General features: G+C 50.1%; 1 protein-coding gene across 13 annotated transcripts in view; it reads left to right on the top strand.

Annotated features, from left to right (window-relative positions):
- The window catches only part of SLC6A6 (solute carrier family 6 member 6), a 97,606-nt gene that overhangs the window by 38,526 nt on the left and 39,766 nt on the right, over window positions 1-19,314 (top strand). For 12 of the 13 annotated variants that reach the window (XR_002825845.1, XR_002825840.1, XM_023742227.1 and 9 more), the window contains 3 exons: window positions 8,975-9,214; window positions 10,800-10,934; window positions 14,284-14,527. Coding sequence is in view for 11 of the 13 variants with exons in the window: in XM_023741841.1 (XP_023597609.1) it covers window positions 8,975-9,214; window positions 10,800-10,934; window positions 14,284-14,527 (619 nt within the window). In the remaining 2 variants the exon portion in view is untranslated. The remainder of the gene's footprint in view (window positions 1-8,974; window positions 9,215-10,799; window positions 10,935-14,283; window positions 14,528-19,314) is intronic. The other variant, XM_023742183.1, reaches the window with a different exon arrangement.

The raw sequence follows: 19,314 nt of genomic DNA, 5'->3' as shown, positions 1-19,314 counted from the left end.
CACAGACCCTGAACCCCAGGTAGATAACAAGCCCTGTCCCTAGAGATGTCATCCTGAGAACAATTCCCCAAACAGAATTCACTTTCACTGGGGCTAGAAGATTGTTATTCATTGTTTCGGCTTTGTTCCAGGCAAAACAATGCCTGGGTTCCTGGATGACCTCACTGGGAAGCGTGAGCAGGGCTGTGAGGCAGGCTCAGCAGCCGCTCCTGGGCAGCCTGTCTACCCTTCACTGCGCCACCTTAGGTGACCTGGAGCGAAGGTGTGACCAAAGAGGACAAACTGGCCCTAGGCCAAGGCCGCCCTCCCATATGTCTATGTTTGGTCCACCCAGCATCTTAAAAATTGGAAACTGTGTATGCACATCCAAATCTAGATTTCAACATCTCTTGAGAAATCAGAGGGTCTGGCCCCAGTGGGCCCCCATCCTACAGGGCAGCTAGTCGCTGGAGCTGAGGAGCGGCCGCCCCTCAGCTTACCAAAGTCCCCACTCCTCCCTGCTGCCTCCCGCCAGGCTCACTTCTCTTATGGCCTTTGCCCGCCAGGCCCTGGAAGCATTTGAGCTTGTCATGCTTGAGTTAACCTTTCCTCAAGAATAGATAGCCAAGCTAGAAAGATACTGGCCATATGCTCCAACCAAATTATTAAATCTTTTGAAGGTGAAATTTTTTATCAGGGGGAAAAAAAAACTTCTTTGGATTAACTTCTTTCTTTTCAAGAATAGCTACCCTAGTTAGAGTGTGAAACAATACTCTTAACTCACAACTTACATTTTATTTTTTGCCCCAGTACTTAATTGTTACCTGGGTGGTGGAAATGGTTTGCACTTGACTGCTAACTGAAAGGTAGGTGGTTTGAATCCACCCAGCAGTGCTTCAGAAGAAAGACCTGATGATCTACTTCCATAAAATTACAGCCATTGAAAACCTTATGGAGCACAGTTCTACTCTGAAACAGGTGGGGTCGCCAGGAGTCGGTGTCGACGGCAATGGGTTTTGGTTTTTTTGGTAATTGTTACCTCCTGCACTGAGGGTTGGTGCGTGAGTAGCATGCCTGTGCAGACATGAACTAGTTGATCCCAGCACTCCTCACTGAGCCTGTGCCTCACCTTGGAATCTGTGGACACGGTGCTTGAAGGAGCCCCTTCAAATCTACCAGGAAGTCTGGAGATGCCCCTGTTTGCTAGAGGAAGGCTCCTGTCTGTAGTGGCAACTGTGCTACCTGAGTCTATGCTGTTTAATCGGCACAAAGGCCTTCACTGCCCGCCCACCTTGTCCCTGTGGCCCTGGGCCCTGCCTGCTCCCCAGGAATCCTGCCTGGCCTCCTGTCTCCATCATGTGGTCCTCACTTCCCTGTTTGCCTACTTCCCTAATTTGTCAGCCTGGCCTGAGGCTTGGGGATGACTTTTTAAAGGAGCCAGCCTCCATTTCACTTTGTGAGGTCACCAAAACAAGTGACCCAAGACAGCAGGGGATTGAGAATATGGACTTTGAAGGATGAGACAGGCCTGGAAGCCCATCACAGCTCAAGAGGCCTTTTACTCGCTGTGTGGCCCTCGTCAAGTGACTTCACCCCTCTGTGCCTTGGTTTCCTCATCAGCAAAATGGGGTGGCAACAGCACCCATGGAGACTAAGAAAATGCATGCAAAGTGCTTAGTACAGTGCTTGGCATGCAACAAGTGCTCAATAAATGCAGCTTTCTTATTTTTTTAAACAGGATACAATACCTGGCACACAGTGTAATAAAATTCCAATGTGGTCAGTTATTTTCTTCAATAATGGCTAATAATTTTGATCTCTTAGTATGCACTAGGCCCTGAGCTAAGCATTTTAAGACATCATTCTGTTTAATCCCAGTGCGATATTATTTTCATCCCCATTTTTCACCAGTGAGGAAACTGAGGGACAGAGAGGTTGTCACCTGCTCAGTCATGACCCCAGTGAGCCCAGAGTGAGAGGGCAGATGTCTTCTCCAGAAAGGGCAGGACAAGGGGTTTGGCCACTTGCTTGCTTCTGCAGTGATCCCAACAAGCTAGGGGCCACTCAGACCTCAAATTTATTTCCTCACCTGTGAAATGGGTCTGTCCTCTAGGTCTCCTCGTGACCTCCAGTTCTGGGATTTTGGAAGCCACTTGCCCAACCCACAAAACATCCTAAGATTTGCTGAGAAACAGTGAACTATAAAACCTTTCTTAGAGGCCTGCTCTGTGCTGTTGGAATAGGGGGAGCATTCCAGAAAGGAAAAAGACAAAGAAACTGCCCTACTGAAGAAAAAGGGTAGAAGGTCACAAGTGGTTAAGTCAGTGATAATAAGATTTCAATCTCTCCGTATGTGGTTCAACGAATCACTTTTATACGGCCTTTCTTGCCATGGTCTTGTGACTCCTACAAAATGATTGGGTGGGTGGCCCACCAAGGGGATTAGACAGCTTGCTAATAATGCAAATAAGGTGCATGGAACCCCTGTGGGGGTGGGACCATGCAAATAAGGTGTATGGAACCCTAATGAGAGGATTGGTCAGTTTTGCCATCCTGCTAGCTTAAAAGAGAGCCAATCCCAGAGCAGAGGGGGAACCTCACTACTGCCAAGAAGAGATGGGAGTGGAGCTCATCCTTTGGACCCGGGGGCCCTGTGTTGATAAACTCCTGGACTCTGGAGACAGAGCTGTAACACTGGAGACAGCTTGAGACCAGTGAGAAGCAGTGGCAGAGAAATGACAGAGAAACAGCAGCAGCAGAACCAGGAGACAGGTGCAAGATGGTGCAGTGGGCTTCCTAGCCCACGGAACAAGGAGGGTACAGTTGATGTGCCTATCCATGGAGTGAGAGAGCTGAGTGACTTCAGGCAGGAGGCTTCCTGGCAGAGTGGCATGCCTCTGGGCACTTACTGGCAGAGCTGAAGAGCTTTGTAACACGTGCCCAAGCAGGGCAGAGGCCGGGCTGAGGAGCCGCGAGGCCGAGGGCCAGAAAGAGACCTGCCTGCGGGCATGGCTGAGAAGCTTTCCTGATTCATTCTTGATCCTGAATTGTAACCTGTTACTTCTCTAATAAACCCCATAATTGTGAGTATTGTGTGTGAGTTTTGTGTGGCCATTGCAACAAATTATCAAACCCAGCAGAGAAGAAGAGAGTGCCATGGGAGGGACAGTTGGTGTCAGATTGGTAAAGATGGCAGAGAGAGGAAGCATGTCTGACCTCTCCTCATAGGAGTCAGCGTTGGGCTTTTGATTCTTTCTCCTCTTGTGAAGTTAGACAAGAAGGTCTCATGATGCCACTGTGCCATTTTTACACCATACCAGAGAAAGAGACTTGTCTGCTGCTCATTGTTTCCTTGTGGAAGTTCAGGTTCTGCAGGGGAGGGTGAGGCAGGCTGATGAGTCACGTAGAGGACTCCAGAGTCCATGGACAGCTTGTTCAGGACAAAGAGGTGAGAACTTGGTTCCCCCAAAGCCTTGGACTGAATGGCAGATGCTGGTGGAAGCAGCCACAGCAGCACCTACAACTCAGTTCAAGGTCAAACTGGCTATTGTGTGGGCTTCTGATGGTCAGTGGGTTGAGGGGCACAGGGGACAGGCAGAACATCTGGGCGCTGTCCTGCTCTGCTCCTCACTCTGAACCCTCTGCATATCCTTTCCCTTCAAGATTTCAGCTTCCGCACCTGCAAACCTTTCTAAGCTTCCTTCTGTCCCCTGGGCATTAAAACTGGCCTTGGAGTTCTGACTCTGTCCTCCTTCCAACTGTGTAGCCTCAGGCAGTCCACTCTCTTCCCTGCTTAAGCCTCAACTTCCCTCATCTGCAAAACAGAACTAAAAATCTCTTCCATAATAAGGTTGTTTGAGCAGTGAGTAGGAAATCATGTTTGTAAACAGCTCAACCCAGAGGAAGTACTCAGAAAGCTGGTAGTTTTAAAAAAGGGGGAACAAAGGAACATCTTATAAATCCATGGTGTCTCCGGAACTGGGTTAAATCTATCCACATTTGTGCCAAACTGACCAGATGATCAGCAAAGTGGTCTTCAGGCATGGCTGGGTCAGGTTGCAGTGCCTGGAACGGAGACAAGGAGAATTTTCAGCGAGGCAAGGAGGGAGGCTTCATCCTGGAGCCTTTTTATCGGAGCCAACTCTAATCCCTTGTAGCTGTAATAACCAAAGAGGAAGCTCTTAAAATGGGGAATTATGTGTCTCAGCTGCTACAAAATAACCCTGGGCCCAGTGCCAAGAAAAACAGCTCCATCTCTAGTTGGTGGATGGCAGGGAAGCAGGCTGCTCAAATGTGTGTGGAGGGGATTTGTTCCCAAGCACTTACTGCACACGGGGCAGTGGGTTGCTGGGGTTGATGGGTGAGAACTAATGGGCCATTTGTGAGTCTGCAAAGGTGGACAGAGATATTCCAGGGAAGTTGTTGTCTGAAGTCAGGCCAGGTGGGCAGAGGGACAGTGACTGGGCAGAAGCTGACTGCTTGGGCGCAACATCACTGGTCACTGCCGCTACTAGCTGAGGGACCTCAGGAGTGTCCTTTGGTGTCTCTGGGCCTTGCTGATCTCACCCTAAGTAGGGCTAAGGCCATATGAATCCTAAGGTCAGGCGTGGGCTTGATAATAATTGTAGCAGTAATAACACCGACAGGTACTATTCATGGAGCACCTGTCATGTGCCAAATGCTGTTCTAAGTGTATTCTCTGCACCCCTCCCATTCTTAATCCTCACAACATCCTTATGAGGTAGGCATGGTTATGCCCATTTTATAGATGAGGGCACTGAGGCCCAGAGAGGTTGAGTAACTTGCCTGAGGTCACCCAGCTAGGAAGTAGCTCTCAGCATCTAGGCTAGGGCTCACACTCTCAGATCCCTGGAAGGGCCAGGCTGCCCCCAGAAGGGCCTGGAGCAGGTGGAGGTCACAGCAGCAAGTGGGAAGGATCAGAGGTGACCCGGACCTGAGGCCTGGGAGGGACTAAAGGCCGGTGTCCCCAAGAGAAAGGGGGGTTAGCAGATGGGGCCTGACAGTCAGGAGGGGCTTGGATGAGGAGCTTTGTGTGACGGGAGGGTTTGGGCTGGGAGGGCGTTATGGTCTGATGTGTGCTGTGATGAGTTCCCTTCAGCTGCCGTGTCAAGAATAGATTGGAGGGGTGTGCAGAGTGGCAGCGGGGAGACCTACAAGGAGGCTATGCAGATGCCCATGCGAGGGCTGACACCCTGAGCACGGTGGTTGCCATGGTAACAGGGAGATGTGGGTGGCTGCCAGGAATGTTCAGGAGGTAGCATCTGCGGGTCTCACTGAAATGGGCTTTTACAGACACAGGTCTGGTCAGACACCCCAGAAGGCACTGGGGGTGCCTGAATCTGTGTCCGACCTTGTTGGACCCCATGTACGCTTGGGTGAGGCCGTGGGCAGAGACGTGGATGGCAAGCCTAGGTGGGGGCAGAGGCAGTGCCAGCTGTGCCTTGTCCAAGGGCAGGTGGGCCTATGGGAGCTATCCACAATGCGCCATGGGAAAGAGGCATAGAGAGGCCTCCACAGCACCAGGCATAGGACGGGCCCCTGCCCTGCCCTGCCTGTTCAAACTCCCCCTACCACCACCACCCCAACACACACACACTTCCTGCCTCAGCCATGGGAGTCTGGAAAGTGAGTCCCACCAGAGGACGTGCCCAGTGTGGCAGGGGCTGGAGAATTTGTTTTGTAAGAAACCAGAGCCTGGAGCAAAGCAGTCTAGGGAACTGCAGTTGCTGTCTCCCAAGTTTCTTGAACATTCCCTGAGCGCCAGTGTGGCAGGTGGGCCTGGGGGTCCAGAAGGCAGAGCCAGGCCCCTCCAGGTCACTGTAGGGCAGCTGACCCAGCTCTAGTGGGAAGACCTACTGTGAGGTTGGGAGCCCCTCACTTGGAATGCGAGAAGAAGCTGATGCTATCCCTGCCCCCCTTAAATCCAAAGTCTTGGCTGAACTTGGGAAGCCCCTTCCAGCCCTGTGATCCGAGCTGGCCCCAGCCCTTTTGGGAGCGGAGGCCCTGGGGGTCATTCCCTCAACAACATCTTCACGAGGAGGGAGTTGAGTCCTACATCCTTCAATTATGCTCTGTGGAGCGGGCCACAATGGGTCTTCAGATAAGCATCAGGCGCACATCAGCCCTGGAACAATGCGCACACCACTAGGGCTATTTTTGCAGGAGCCGCCGCCGGCCAGGCCTGAGCCTCACCCCAAGGGAGCAGGGCAGGGAAAGGCACGGCGGGTGCCAACTCAGGGCCGCCGCGGAGGCGAGCGTCTGCACTCCAGGGGCCGGGCAAGGTCTCAGTGAGTGGCAAGTCCCTCCAGGAAACCTTTTCTTGTTCTGCTCGCCGCCAGATAGTTAAACAATCAGGAGTCCCCACCCCAGCCCAGGAGAGGAAGGAGGTGTGGGGGAAACGAGTTTCTGTGTGCTGCCGTGTCTCAGCTCATTAGTATGACCCCACATGGGTCTGGCTGCTGCCACCAGGCCCACACTGTCCCCGTGTCCCCTCCACACGCCCTGAGTCCTCACGTAGCCGCTGTCCGGCCCTGCCTGGCCCTGCCTGGCCCTACGGGAGCCGACCTTGGAATGCCTCCCCTGCATGGCAGCAAGGGAAGGGAGGCCCTGAGGCTGAGGGGCTCACCCGAGCTCACAGGCGGGACGTGGCACCAGGATTCAGATTTGGTCCTGCCAGCTCAAAGATTCCTCTCTGTGAGCCATCAGCTCCTGCATGACCAGCTGCTGTGTGCCATCATGGTGGACACAGCATGAGCAAGGCAGACAGGGTCCTTGCCCTCCTGCATCCTTTATTCTAGTTGAGGAGGAGTCAGTTAACAAGGACACAAGTAAATGAACAGGGTATTTTCAGGAGCCCTGGTGGCGCAGTGGTTAAGAGCTTGGCTGCTAACCAAAAGGCTGGCAGTTCGAATCTACCAGCCGTTCCTTGGGAACCTTATGGGGCAGTTCTACTCTGTCCTATATGGTGGCTATGAGTTGGAATCGACTCGACGACAATGGGTTTGTTTGTTTGTTTCTGGTAAGTGCTTTGACGAAAAGACAAGTTCGGATGCCTACTGGAACCAGATAGGCGAGTCCGTCACGTGGGGGGACTGGCTTGAGGTTGCCTGCGTGAAGGGTGGCCACATCAGCTCCAGCTGATGGTCGCCCTGAGAAAGTAGGAGCCCCATGTTGCCAGACCCTCCAATATTTTAAGAGAACCCTGAATTCTTCTGCTATTTCAATGTTGGCCACCAGTTTGGATCGTAAAGACAAGTTATGCCCCAGGCGGCTTGGCTGTGAGTCGGCCACCTTTGCCGTCATTCACTTCATTTTGCAGATGGGGAAACAAGCGCAGAGAGGGTTCAGTAGGCACGCTAGCTCTGGTTTTTCTCAGCTCGCCTTTCTGTCTTCTATAGCCCTCTGCCATTTCAAGGTAAACCCTTGAAGGCAGGGACCCAGCCTTGTCCTGTCCTCTCCCTCTGGGCTGGGCCTCTGATGTTCCTGGTAAGCCCTGGTCAGTTCTCTGGGCCTGGATTGAAGCTGCCAGATGAGACTGTGGCCCTCAGGGTCGAGCTGCCAGGGAGGGTGCAGACTCAGGGACCCGAGGAAGCTCAGTAAGAGGCGGCTGTGCCCTGGCTGGTGGCAGACCCCCTTCAGAGTGGTGTCCGGGTGGGGACAGGATGGAGGTGACCGTGAGCAGCTCCTGGGGACTTAGAGACTTGACTGCTGGATCACTCAAGGCCTGACTGAAAGGTTCCAGAGACTTGACTGGGCAGGGTTAAGGGAAGCCAGTAGAGAGAGGGGGGATGATGCAGCACCCAGAGCTTGGCAGTGGTGGGAGCTGTTAGCACCTGGAGGCCTGAAGGTGCAGCAGAGGGAGCTTATAACAGAATCTGGAGAGAGGTCTGGAGCCATGGAGGGGCCACGGACAGGACTGTGGTCAAGAAGAGTCACAGCTACCACCAGAAATATGTTACAACACAGGGGGAGGTAGGGGAAAAATACCCCTCCTCTCTCACTCTCTGAAGAAGCCCTGGTGACACAGTGGTTAAGAGCTCCGCAGCTAAATTAAAGTTCGACGGTTCAAACCCACCATTTTCTCTGAGGGAGAAAGATGCAGCAATCTGCTTCTGTAAAGATTACAGCCTTGGAGACCCTATGGGGCAGTTACACTCTGTCCTGTAGGGTTGCTATGAGTTGGAATTGACTCGATGGCAATGGGTTTGGTTTGGTTTTCTCACTCTCTGACCTCCTCTGGGGCCTCCCATTGGCTGAACCCAACAGGGAGCCAAGGGCATGGAGCCTGGGGGTGGGAGGTGCCATAATGGGATAAGCCTCCCAAGTCCCAGAGCCAGACAGGGAATGGGTGAAAGGGAGGCAGATGGAGGATGGCTAGCCCTTTGACATAACCCTCACTGGGACGGATTGATCCCTTCTTTTTTTAATATTTGATTGTGTTTTTGGTGAAGGTTTACACAGCAGTTTAGGTTCTCATTCAGTAATTTCTAGACAAGTTGTTCAGTGACGTTGGTTACATTCTTCACAGTGCGTGAACATTCTCATTTCCGTTCTGGTTGTTCTATTTCCATTAATCTAGTTTCCTCACCCCCTTACATTCTCATCTTTGTTTTAAAGTAATTGTTGATCGTTTGCTCTCATATAGATGATTTTAGATCCCTTAATTGCCAGTAGCTGCAGACTGAAGTGTAACCCTCAGGATCCCCAGTGCCTCAGTTCAGCAGGTGCCCAGGGAATGGAGCCTGTCAATTCTGTGGGTCCTAAGTGTCTCCAGCATCCCCAGCCTGAATCATGAGGTCCCTGATACCAGGGGATCCGGCTGGCTCAGGGTGTTGTGGTCAGAGTAGTGGGCAGTCGGGGAGAGCGTGGCCCCCGGCCACAGCCCAGGCAGGTCAGAGCCAGCTCAGGGTGAGAAGGAAGAGGTGGTGATGCCTTGTCAACTGACCGCTTGCTGGATTCTGTTTTGTCCCCATAGAAAGCGAGGAGATGGCCACCAAGGAGAAGCTGCAGTGCCTGAAAGATTTCCACAAGGACATCCTGAAGCCGTCACCAGGGAAGAGTCCAGGAACGAGGCCCGAGGATGAGGCAGAAGGCAAGCACCCGCAGAGGGAGAAGTGGTCCAGCAAGATCGACTTCGTGCTCTCTGTGGCTGGTGGCTTCATCGGCTTGGGCAACGTCTGGCGTTTTCCGTACCTCTGCTACAAAAATGGTGGAGGTAATCTGTGGCCAGGCCTCGGGAGGGGAGAGGATGGGTGGGGTCCAAGCATAGGTACCTTGGAATTGACTTGATGGCAATGGTTTTTTTTTAAACTTGTCCCCACCCTGACCCCTTCCCGCCTCAACTCCAACACAGGTGGACTCAGGTAGTGCTCTTTGGGGTTTTGTGTGACCTTCAGCAGGTCCTTCTCCCTCTCTGATCCTCCAGTTTGCCATCTCTGAAGAAGTGGGACTAGGCCAGACCCACGTCTCCCAAGCCTCAGACATTCACACGCCCCCTTCACAAGATTCCCTGTATCCACGTGCCTCCTGATGGGTCCTTACTTTATGTCTTTCCTTACGGTTGCTTTTGCGTCTAACATAGGAGCTCTGGAGGCTCAGTGGTTAAGAGTTCGGCTGCTAACCAGAAGGCTGGCAGTTCGAATCCACTAGCCACTCCTTGGAAACCCTATGGGGCAGTTCTGCTCTGTCCTATAGGTCACTAGGAGTCGGAGTCAACTCATCGGTAACAGGTTTTCTAACTTCAAGCAAATGTAGTTCAAAAGCAAGCTTTGTTTTCCCTAGTAAATGGAAATCCACCATTGTTTGCCATAATGGAAAGATATCCAGAAAAACAAAATGCCGTGAAGAGTTTTTTGTGTTTTTTTTTTTAATATGAGGTCTCTGATTGGTTGGTTGGTTGATTCGGGAGTTTTTTGGGTTTTGTGTGTTTGTGTGTGGTTTAGCCTGCTGAAGGCTCTGTGCTAGAATCCTCTTTCTGTTTATCTTCTCCTGTTAGTGGTGGTAAAGATAGGCAGTACCGAACAGAGTCGTGCTCACTGATGCAATGAGAGGGGCTGCTTTCCCTCACATCACTGCCTGATGCCAGTCACACATGCCCCTCTGTCGGCAGCTGGCATGCCATGTGTCACCACATTGGGGGAAGTCCACATTGGAGCGTGTTTCTTAGCCTTTTGTAGGTCTCAGGCCCCTTTGGGACTCTGAGTGCCCTAGCTGCTCCCCAGAACAAAGCACATACTCATAGACCCAGGTTATACAGCTTCAAAGCGTTCATGGACCCACTGAAACCATCAGTGGACACCAGCCCGGGGCTCCACCCGATTCTTTGCCCCTCATTCCTCTCCTGGCTCCCACTCCCTGGCTGGAGACACCCTCCTCCTGCTTCTTGACACTGCACCCTTCCCGATAGTTCTTCTCAGCCTCCTGCCCTGGACAACCCTGGGGAAAGGTAGGTGAAGGCCTCAGCGAGGAAGTCACTTTTGAGATTGGTCTCAAAGGCTGAGCAGGACTTATTCAGATGGATGGATGCGAGAAGGCAGTCAGGTGCAGCTTAAGCAAAGGCTCAGAGGCCCTGGCATGTTTGAGAAGTCACAGGCACACTGCAAAGAGGATGCCAGCCACACAGGTGTGCACGGCCTGCAGAATTCTCAAGCTCATGTTCCTCACATCACTCACTCGTTGTCTCTGATTCTACTGGCTATAGGGGCTTGGGAGCGAGCATCTTCTACTTGCGGTTCCCAGAAGCATCAGCCCCACGGCATCCACAGCCCGACCAACCTTGCCCTGCTCTGCTTTCTCTGCAGGTGCATTTCTCATACCATATTTCATTTTCCTGTTTGGCGGCGGCCTGCCTGTGTTTTTCCTGGAGGTGGTCATTGGCCAGTACACCTCCCAAGGGGGCATTACCTGCTGGGAAAAGATCTGCCCCTTGTTCACTGGTAAGTATGGGACCGAGGTCACTGGGGACCTAGTGTTCATCAGTTCAGCAAGCTTCTTTTTTGTGTGTGTGCTTTAAGTGAAAGTTTACAGTTCAAGTTAGTCTCTCATACAAAAATTTATGCACACATTGTTATGTGACCCTACTGCTCTCCCTATACTGTGACAGCACACTCCTCCTTTCCACCCCTGATTTCCCATGTCCATTCAGCCAGCTCCTGTCCCTTTTTGCCTTCTCATCTCACCTCTGGACAGGAGCTGCCCATTTAGTCTCATGTATCTACTTGAGCCAAGAAGCACTCTCTTCACAAGTATCATTTTATGTCTTATGTCCAGTCTAATCTTTGTCTGAAGAGTTGGCTTTGGGAATGGTTTCAGTTCTGGGCTAACAGAGAGTCCGGGGGCCGTGTCTCCTGGGGTCCCTCCAGTCTCAGTCAGACCATTAAGTCTGGTCTTTTTACTAGAATTTGAGTTCTGCACCCCACTTCCTCCTGCACTGTCAGGGACTCTCTGTTATGTTCCCTGTCAGGGTGGTCATTGGTGGTAGCCGGGCACCATCTAGTTCTTCTGGTCTCAGGCCGATGGAGTCTCTGGTTTATGTGGCCCTTTCTGTATCTTCAGCTAATATTTTCCTTGTGTCTTTGGTGTTCTTCATTCTCGTTTGCTCCAGGTGTTGGGACCAATTGATGTATCTTAGATGGCCACTCACTAGCTTTTAAGACCTCAGACGCCAGTCGCCAAAATGGGATGCAGAACATTTTCTTAATAAACTTTGTTATGCCAATGGACCTAGATGTCCCCTGAAACCATGGTCCCTAGACCCCCCAACCCTGCTACTCTGTCCCTTGAAGTGTATGGTTGTATTCAGGAAACTTCTTAGCTTTTTGTTTAGTCCAGTTGTGCTGACTTCCCCTGTATTGTGTGTTGTCCTCCCCTTCACCTAAGATAATTCTTATCTACTATCTAGTTAGTGAATACCCCCTCTCTCCTTCCCCACCCTCGTAACCATCAAAGAATGTTTTCTTCTGTGTTTAAACCTTTTCTTGAGTTCTTATAATAGTGGTCTGATACAATATTTGTCCTTTTGTGACTGACTCATTTCATCAGCATAATGCCTCCCAGATTCATCCATGTTATGAGATGTTTTGCAGATTCATCATTGTTCTTTATCCTTGTGTAGTATTCCATTGTGTGTACATACGATAATTTGTTTATCCATTCATCCGTTGATGGGCACCTAGGTTGCTTCTGTCTTTTTGCTATCGTGAACAGTGCTGCATATATCTCTTTGTGTGAGTGGGATTGCTGGATCATATGGTACTTCTATTTTTAGCTTTTTAAGGAAGCACCAAATCTATTTCCAAAATGGTTGTACCATTTTACATTCCCACCAGCAGTGTATAAGCGTTCCAGTCTCTGCACAACCTCTCCAACATTTATTGTTTTGTGTTTTTTGGATTAATGTTAGCCTTATTGGGGTGAGATGGTATCTCATTGTAGTTTTGATTTGCATTTTTCTAACAGCTAATGATTGTGAACATTTCCTCATGTATCTGGTAGCCGCTTGAATGTCTTCTTTGGTGAAGTGCTTGTTCATAACATTTGCCCATTTTTTAATTGGGTTATTTGTCTTTTTGTTGTCGAGGTTTTGTAGTGTCTTGTAGATTTTAGAGATTCGACGCTGATCGTATTTGTCGTAGCCAAAAATTTTTTCCCAGTCTGTAGGTTGTCTTTTTACTCTTCTGGTGAAGTGTTTTGATGAACATAAGTGTTTGATTTTTAGGAGCTCCCAGTTATCTAGTTTCTGTTTGGTTCAGCAAGTTTTTATTGAGCAGCTACTATTTGCCAGGCACATTGAATCCTCATGAAATTGCTCAGCACCTGGCCTGATACAAAGTAGCAGCCAACACATTATACCTGTGTTGCTGCTGCCACTGCTGATTAATAGTAGAGGGAAGGAGACATGGCAAGTGGCTGGCACAGGGTAGTTTCTCACTAAGGACCAGCTGTTCTGTCTTGTGAGACTGTTGAAGGATGGATCAGCACACAGGGTCAGGAGCCTTTCTGTCTGGATTCAAGTTCCACTTCCTCCTCTTGGTAGCTTTGTGACTTTGGGAAAGTCACTTAACCTCTTTGTGCCTCCACATCCTCATCTGTAAAATGGAAATAGTATGCTTACTTCATAGGGCTGCTATGAAGACAAGATGACATAGCTATGTAAAAATGCTTTGTATACATAGTAAGCACCAAATTAATGGTAGCTACTAATCATTATAACAACTACAGTCATAAAGTAGTCAGTTATGAGCATAATTAGCAGGGATAAGAGTATATATGAGTCTATTCCTTCAGCCTTCCACATAAATCTTTCCATCTACCCATCTATTGAACCTTTCTTGCATTAAACCATTCAATGATTAGACCATCCATCCACGCAACAATCCATCCGTCCATTTACCCATTCACTCGCTCATTATTTATCCATCCATTCATCCACCCAACCTTCCAACCAAACACCATCCATACACCCATCCAACAAATCCAATATTTATCCATCAATCCAACATCTATCCATTCAGCTATCTATCCATCCATCTGACCGTCCAGCCAACCAACCATCCATCAGTTTATCCATTTATTTAACCATTCATCCATCCAACCAACCAACCATTCACCCGTCTAACCATCTGTCTTAGTTATCTAGTGCTGCTATAACAGAAATACCACAAACGGGTGGCTTTAACAAACAGAAATTTTTTTTTTCTTCACAGTTTAGGAGGCTAGAAGTCCGAATTCAGAGCACCAGCTACTAGGAGAAGGCATTCTCTCTCTGTTGGCTCTAGAGGAAAGTCCTTGTCTCTTCAGCTTCTGCTTTCTGGTTCCTTGGAGATCTCCATGTGTCTTGACATGTATCTTACTGCTTCTAGTTTACATTTAATCTATTTTATATCTCAGAAGAGATTGATTTAAGACACACCCTACACTAATCCTGCCTCATTAACATAACAAAGACAACCTATTGCCAAATGATTATAACCACAGGCATAGAGGTTAGGATTTACAACACATATTTTTGGGGAACACAATTCAATCCAGAACACTATCTGTTTGTTTATTCCTCCTTCCATCCATTTTTTGATTCATCCAACCATCCCATTTATTTAGCCATCTATTCTTTCACCTATCCACTCATCCAGTCATCCATTCATCCTGCACATAATTTGTTGGTCACTGTCGAAGGGCCTCTTCTGGTCCCAGGCCCCTCGGGATGCTTTGGCTTTCTAGCTGAGTATGTAACCATAGTGGGTCAGCCTCACTCCTGATGCTCCTCTTGCTTGCCCGCACCTACAGGCATTGGCTACGCCTCCATCGTGATCGTGTCCCTGCTGAACGTGTACTACATCATCATCCTGGCCTGGGCCATGTATTACCTGTTCCACTCCTTCCAGACGGATCTGCCCTGGGCGCACTGCAACCACAGCTGGAACACTCCCAACTGCATGGAGGACACTATGCGCAAGAACAAGAGCATGTGGATCGCCGTCGGCACCACCAACACCACCAACTACACCTCCCCTGTCATCGAGTTCTGGGAGTAAGGCTGGCTCCATGGAGGGGGAAAGAGGCCATGGGTGTGGGGGCAGAGAGGACAACCTACTTCCTCGTCTTCTCCCCAAGGATGTGGGAGTCGCTGTCTTTTAGGGTGAGGAAGGCACAGGTTTAGAGATATATCCTTGCCCTTGGCCTCAGACAGACCTGGAATCAAATCCCAGCTCTGCTACTTACTGGCCGTTTGACCTTAGGCAAGTCAACCCCCTTTTCTGAGCCTTGGCTTCTTTACCTGTCACATGAGGGGAATGAACCGTTCTTCCTCACTGTGAGGATTGTTTCCCAAATACATACTTGCAGTTACTTTAGATGAAACATATGTTGTCTGAAAATGAAACAGTCTTCTTACTATATTTTAGAAAACAAATGGCATATCAAACTTGTTATTGCACAGAGAAAAATGCTTATATGAAGCTTTAGGAGTTATTCAAGTGAGAAGGTGAGTAGATAGAGTGAAAAAACTGCATATGTCAGTTAGCTCTTGCTGTGTAACAATCATCCCAGCCAGTTATTTAGTTCATTGTTCTGCTGGTTGGCAGTTTGGGCGAGCTCAGCGAGGCAGTTCTCGTCTTGGTTGGGCTCCCTCATGTATCAGGGTTAGCTATAGGCCATTGGGATAGCTCTCCTGGGGAATGGCTGGCTCTTGGCTGGGGCTCTAGGGGAGATTGGGCCATGTGGTTTCTTTACCCAGCGGGCTAGCCTGGGCTTGCTCACAGGTGGCTCAGCATTCCAAGAACAGAAAATGAGAAGTCCCAATGCACAAGCACTTTTCAAGACTCTCCTTGCATCATTTTTGCTAATAACCCATTGACCCAAGAAAATCACATGGCGAACTCAGATTCAAGAGATGACCTAGTGCTACTGTAACAGAAATACCACAAGTGTGTGGCTTTAAAGAACTGAAATTTGTTTCTCACAGTTCAGGAGGCTAGAAGTCTAAATTCAAGGTGTGGCTCTAGGGGAAGGTTCTTCCTTGTCTATTTCAGCTTCTAGTAGCCGGCAATCCATGAAGTTCCTGGGCTTGTAGATAGGTTCATCTTCGTCCTTCATCATCAGATAGCATGTCTTCCCCTGTGTCTGCTTTCTTGTCTCTGTGTCTTTGCTGCTTCTCATAACTCAGCAGGGATGAGGTTTAGGACACGCCCTACACTGATATGGCCTCTCTGACATAACAAAGAAAGCCCTATTCCCAAATGGGAATAGCATTTCAACACATATTTTGGGGGGACATAATTCAGTCCATAGCAGACTCTGCCTCTTTATGAGAGGAGTGGAGAATTATGGGCTTTTTTTTACAATGTGCCACAATCTAGTCAGTAACTCTACAAGGGGTATACAAATAGGACAAGCACCAGGAATGCAGAGGTGGAAGTCTGAGTTATGGGTAACTCTTAGTAAGCTGCTATATGGGAAGTCCTAATACAGTGGTTGGATGGTGATCAAAATATATATTATTACAGTACACTCTCTGCTCTTCATGAGCTCGTAAATGTGGCGTTCAGCACTGAGCTATGGCCCTCAACCTTGGAATAACTGAACTGAGGCCTTGTGTGGGGGTGTTGAGAGCCAGGGGCACCAGAGGCTGTAAAGGAAGAGGGTGGCCCTTAGTTACCATCTCCCTCTTTTGTGTGTGGCTTTGCTGTTTTCAAGATGTTTGCCCACCTCCTGAGGACAGCGGTGATTCAGTGGTGGAGTTCTCACCTTCTGTGCAGGAGATCCGGGTTCGACTCCTGGCCAACGCACCCACCTCGTGCGCAGCCACCACCTGTCTGTTAGTGGAGGCTTACGTGTTGCTATGATGCTGAACAGGTTTCAGCGGAGCTTCCAGACAAGATGGACTAGGAAGAGAGGTTTGGCAATCTATTTCTGAAAATCAGCCAGTGAAAACCCTGTTGATCGCAGTAATTTGATCCCATTGTACTTGGGGTTGCCATGAGTCTAGGGCTGACTGGACAGCAGCTAATCACAACAGCCCACCTGCCCTGGCCGGGGAAACAGACCCAGAGGGGAGGGAGTTGCCCGACTGACTGGTCTCAGCCACTCTGTGGGCTGGGGCTGGAAAGTCACAGGCGAAGAGTCAGCTGCCCTCACTTGGGTGTGGAGCCCTCATTTGGGTGGCTCATGGCCCTCATATGACGTGTGGGCATTCAGTATATGCCCATGGGTCCCTGGGACTAGTTGAACGGAGGCTTTTTATGTGTATATATTTTCTACTGGCAAACAAAGAGGGTATTAAAAGCACATTCCTCACCCCCTCAGCTCCCCACCCTCTGGCAAGCTGAGTTTACAAGGGCCTGGAGCCTAGGGAGGCTGAGACAAAGAAAGGCTGGCATGTCATTCTTCTCACTTGAATGGGGCCTGAGGCCACAGCCCTGTCCTTTCTATAGTGTTCCTGGCACAGGCCTGACAAACCAGGGCCTGACCCACCCCGGGCACCAGCTCCAGTGGCCGCCTTTGCTCCGTGAGTGACTGCCAGGGAGGGCCGCCTTACCTCAGGCACGGACTTGACTGCCTGAGGTCGAACCTTCATGCCGCCTTTTCTGCTTGGTCATGTGCCTTCACTTCTCTGGGCCTCGGGGTCCTTGCCTGTAAGTGGGGTATCATAGCACCCCCTCCCAGGGCCATCGGGCAGGCCTGAGTGAGGGAGATTGCACATGGCCGGCCCTTAGAAGCTGGTAACCAGTTGCGGTCAAGTCTGTTCCACTGCATGGTGACCCCGTTTGCACCAGAGTAGAACTACGCTCCACAGGGTGTTCAATGGCTGATTTTCCAGAAGTAGGTTGCCAGGACTTTCTTCTGAGGCACCTCTGGGTGGACTTAGCTAACAGCCGAGCATGTGAACAGTTTGCAACACTCAGGGACTCCTAGAGCCTGGTAGAGACTCCATATGTGGGTTGTTGTTATTATTTAGTGTCTTCACAGGGGTTGAAACTGCCCCGAGGGGCCTTTAGAAGTATGTGGAAGTGCCACAGTGGCAGGGAATGCTGCTGACTCCTGAGGCTAAGAACTGTTTCTCCTTCAGTGCCCGTAAGGTGCTCCCCCTGTTGCACCGGGGCCTTTTTTGTGGTTTTATTAGCCTCCCCATGATCTTCAGGCCAGAGTGGTCCTGGGGAAGTTACTCACGTGAGACAGGAGGTCATGGGGTGCCCAGGCCTTGCCTTTCCTTCTCCCCTCACACCCCCACCCTGGGACCTCCTGGGGGATTCTGGGGCCCCTGCCTTCCATAGTCCTCATCCGAGCTCCCCATCTCCTTTTCTGGCACAGAAGACGCTGAGATGGTTGTTTATCTTTGGACATTTCCCGGTTCCACAGGCACCTTCCCAAGTCCCTTATATGATCCAGATGGATTTGTTCTGTCCACGGCGCGCTGGCCGCCTGCCTGGAGCTGGCCTCCTTCCCGTCTGGCCTTTGAGACCTGCACGCTCCCAGGTTCTAGCAGAGCCACAAGAGACCACCTGACTATCCACAGATAACTTGCCATCTTTCTAGAATCCTGGGAGGACTGGGGTCCACAGAGAAGGAGCCTGGGAAGGAGACTTAAGTGAAAGACCCAGTTCTGCAGCCTGTGTGAGTGAAGAGTCCGAGGCCAGACATGGGGCAAGGGAATGTCAAACAGCTCATTCCAACCCCGAGCCAGGCACCTTGGAGGTGAGCTGGCTGGGGGAGGGTGGCCTCCTGCCTTCAGGAGCCTGCTGTTCTCCTTGCATGAAGCATTGAGAAGAGAACTAATGTGGAATAATTGCTGACCACCAAGAGCACTGTGCTAGGAACTTGCCCCACTTTTTATTTAATATTTGCCACTACAACTGCCAGTTGCTGTGGAGTTGACTCCAACTTATGGCAACCCCATGTATGTCAGAGAACTGTGCTCCACAGGGTTTTCAATGGATGATTTTTCAGAAGTTCACCAGGCCTTTCTTCTGAGGCACCACTGGGTGAACTCAAACCTCTAACCTTTTGGTTAGCCACTGAACACATTAACCATCTGCACCACCCAGTGAATCTTTGCAGACACTTTAAGTTGGAAAACTACCTAGGAATCTGCCAAAAACTCTTCTTCCTACCTCAAATCCCACATTCAATGCACATATCCTCTTGGCTCTATTTTCAAAGTGTATCCACCCTCCCTACTTGGACTGCCATGTCCCTGGGGGGACGCCAGCATCACTCTCCTGGACATCAGCACTGGCTCCTCGCTGCTCTTCCTCCTTTACCCTTGCATCTCTCTAATCAAATGTAAGTCTGGACAGGTCATTGCCCATCTCCAAACCCTCTCATGGTATTCTGTGCACTATGATCTGACCCTGTCAGAAAGGATTAAGTAAGGGTATTTTGAAGCAGTGTCTGGCAAAAGGTAAGTGCTTACCCCGTGCTGATTCTTCTTAGTTTCATGTCTGCATCCACCAGACTATGCAACCTGGAGCAGCAGGTCACCACCCTTCTCTGGCCTTGTTTCTCCATCTGCAAAAGAAGGGGCCATGGGAACTGGACTTTGAGGGATGAGTAGGAGCTCACTAGGCAGAAAGGGAGAGAGAAAAGACATTCTGAGCAGAAGCAGCCCGTGCAGGGGCACAGCATTCTGAAAGTGTGTGAGTGTTTGGAAACAGCAAATAATTGCTTTGGCCAGAGCTAGGACTCGTGGGAAAGTGACAGGAGGTGGAGCCAGGGAGAAGGGTTGAGGCCTGGTGATAAAGGAAGGCCAGGAAGGTTAGGCTGATAAGTTTGAGCTTTGTTCTATAAGAGGAGGAACCATGAAAGGCATATGAGAACAAA

The sequence above is a fragment of the Trichechus manatus genome, unplaced genomic scaffold, assembly GCF_000243295.1.
Source record: "Trichechus manatus latirostris isolate Lorelei unplaced genomic scaffold, TriManLat1.0 scaffold00001, whole genome shotgun sequence".
NCBI classification, from domain to species: Eukaryota; Metazoa; Chordata; class Mammalia; order Sirenia; family Trichechidae; genus Trichechus; species Trichechus manatus.
This window is presented reverse-complemented; position numbering and strand designations above follow the sequence as displayed.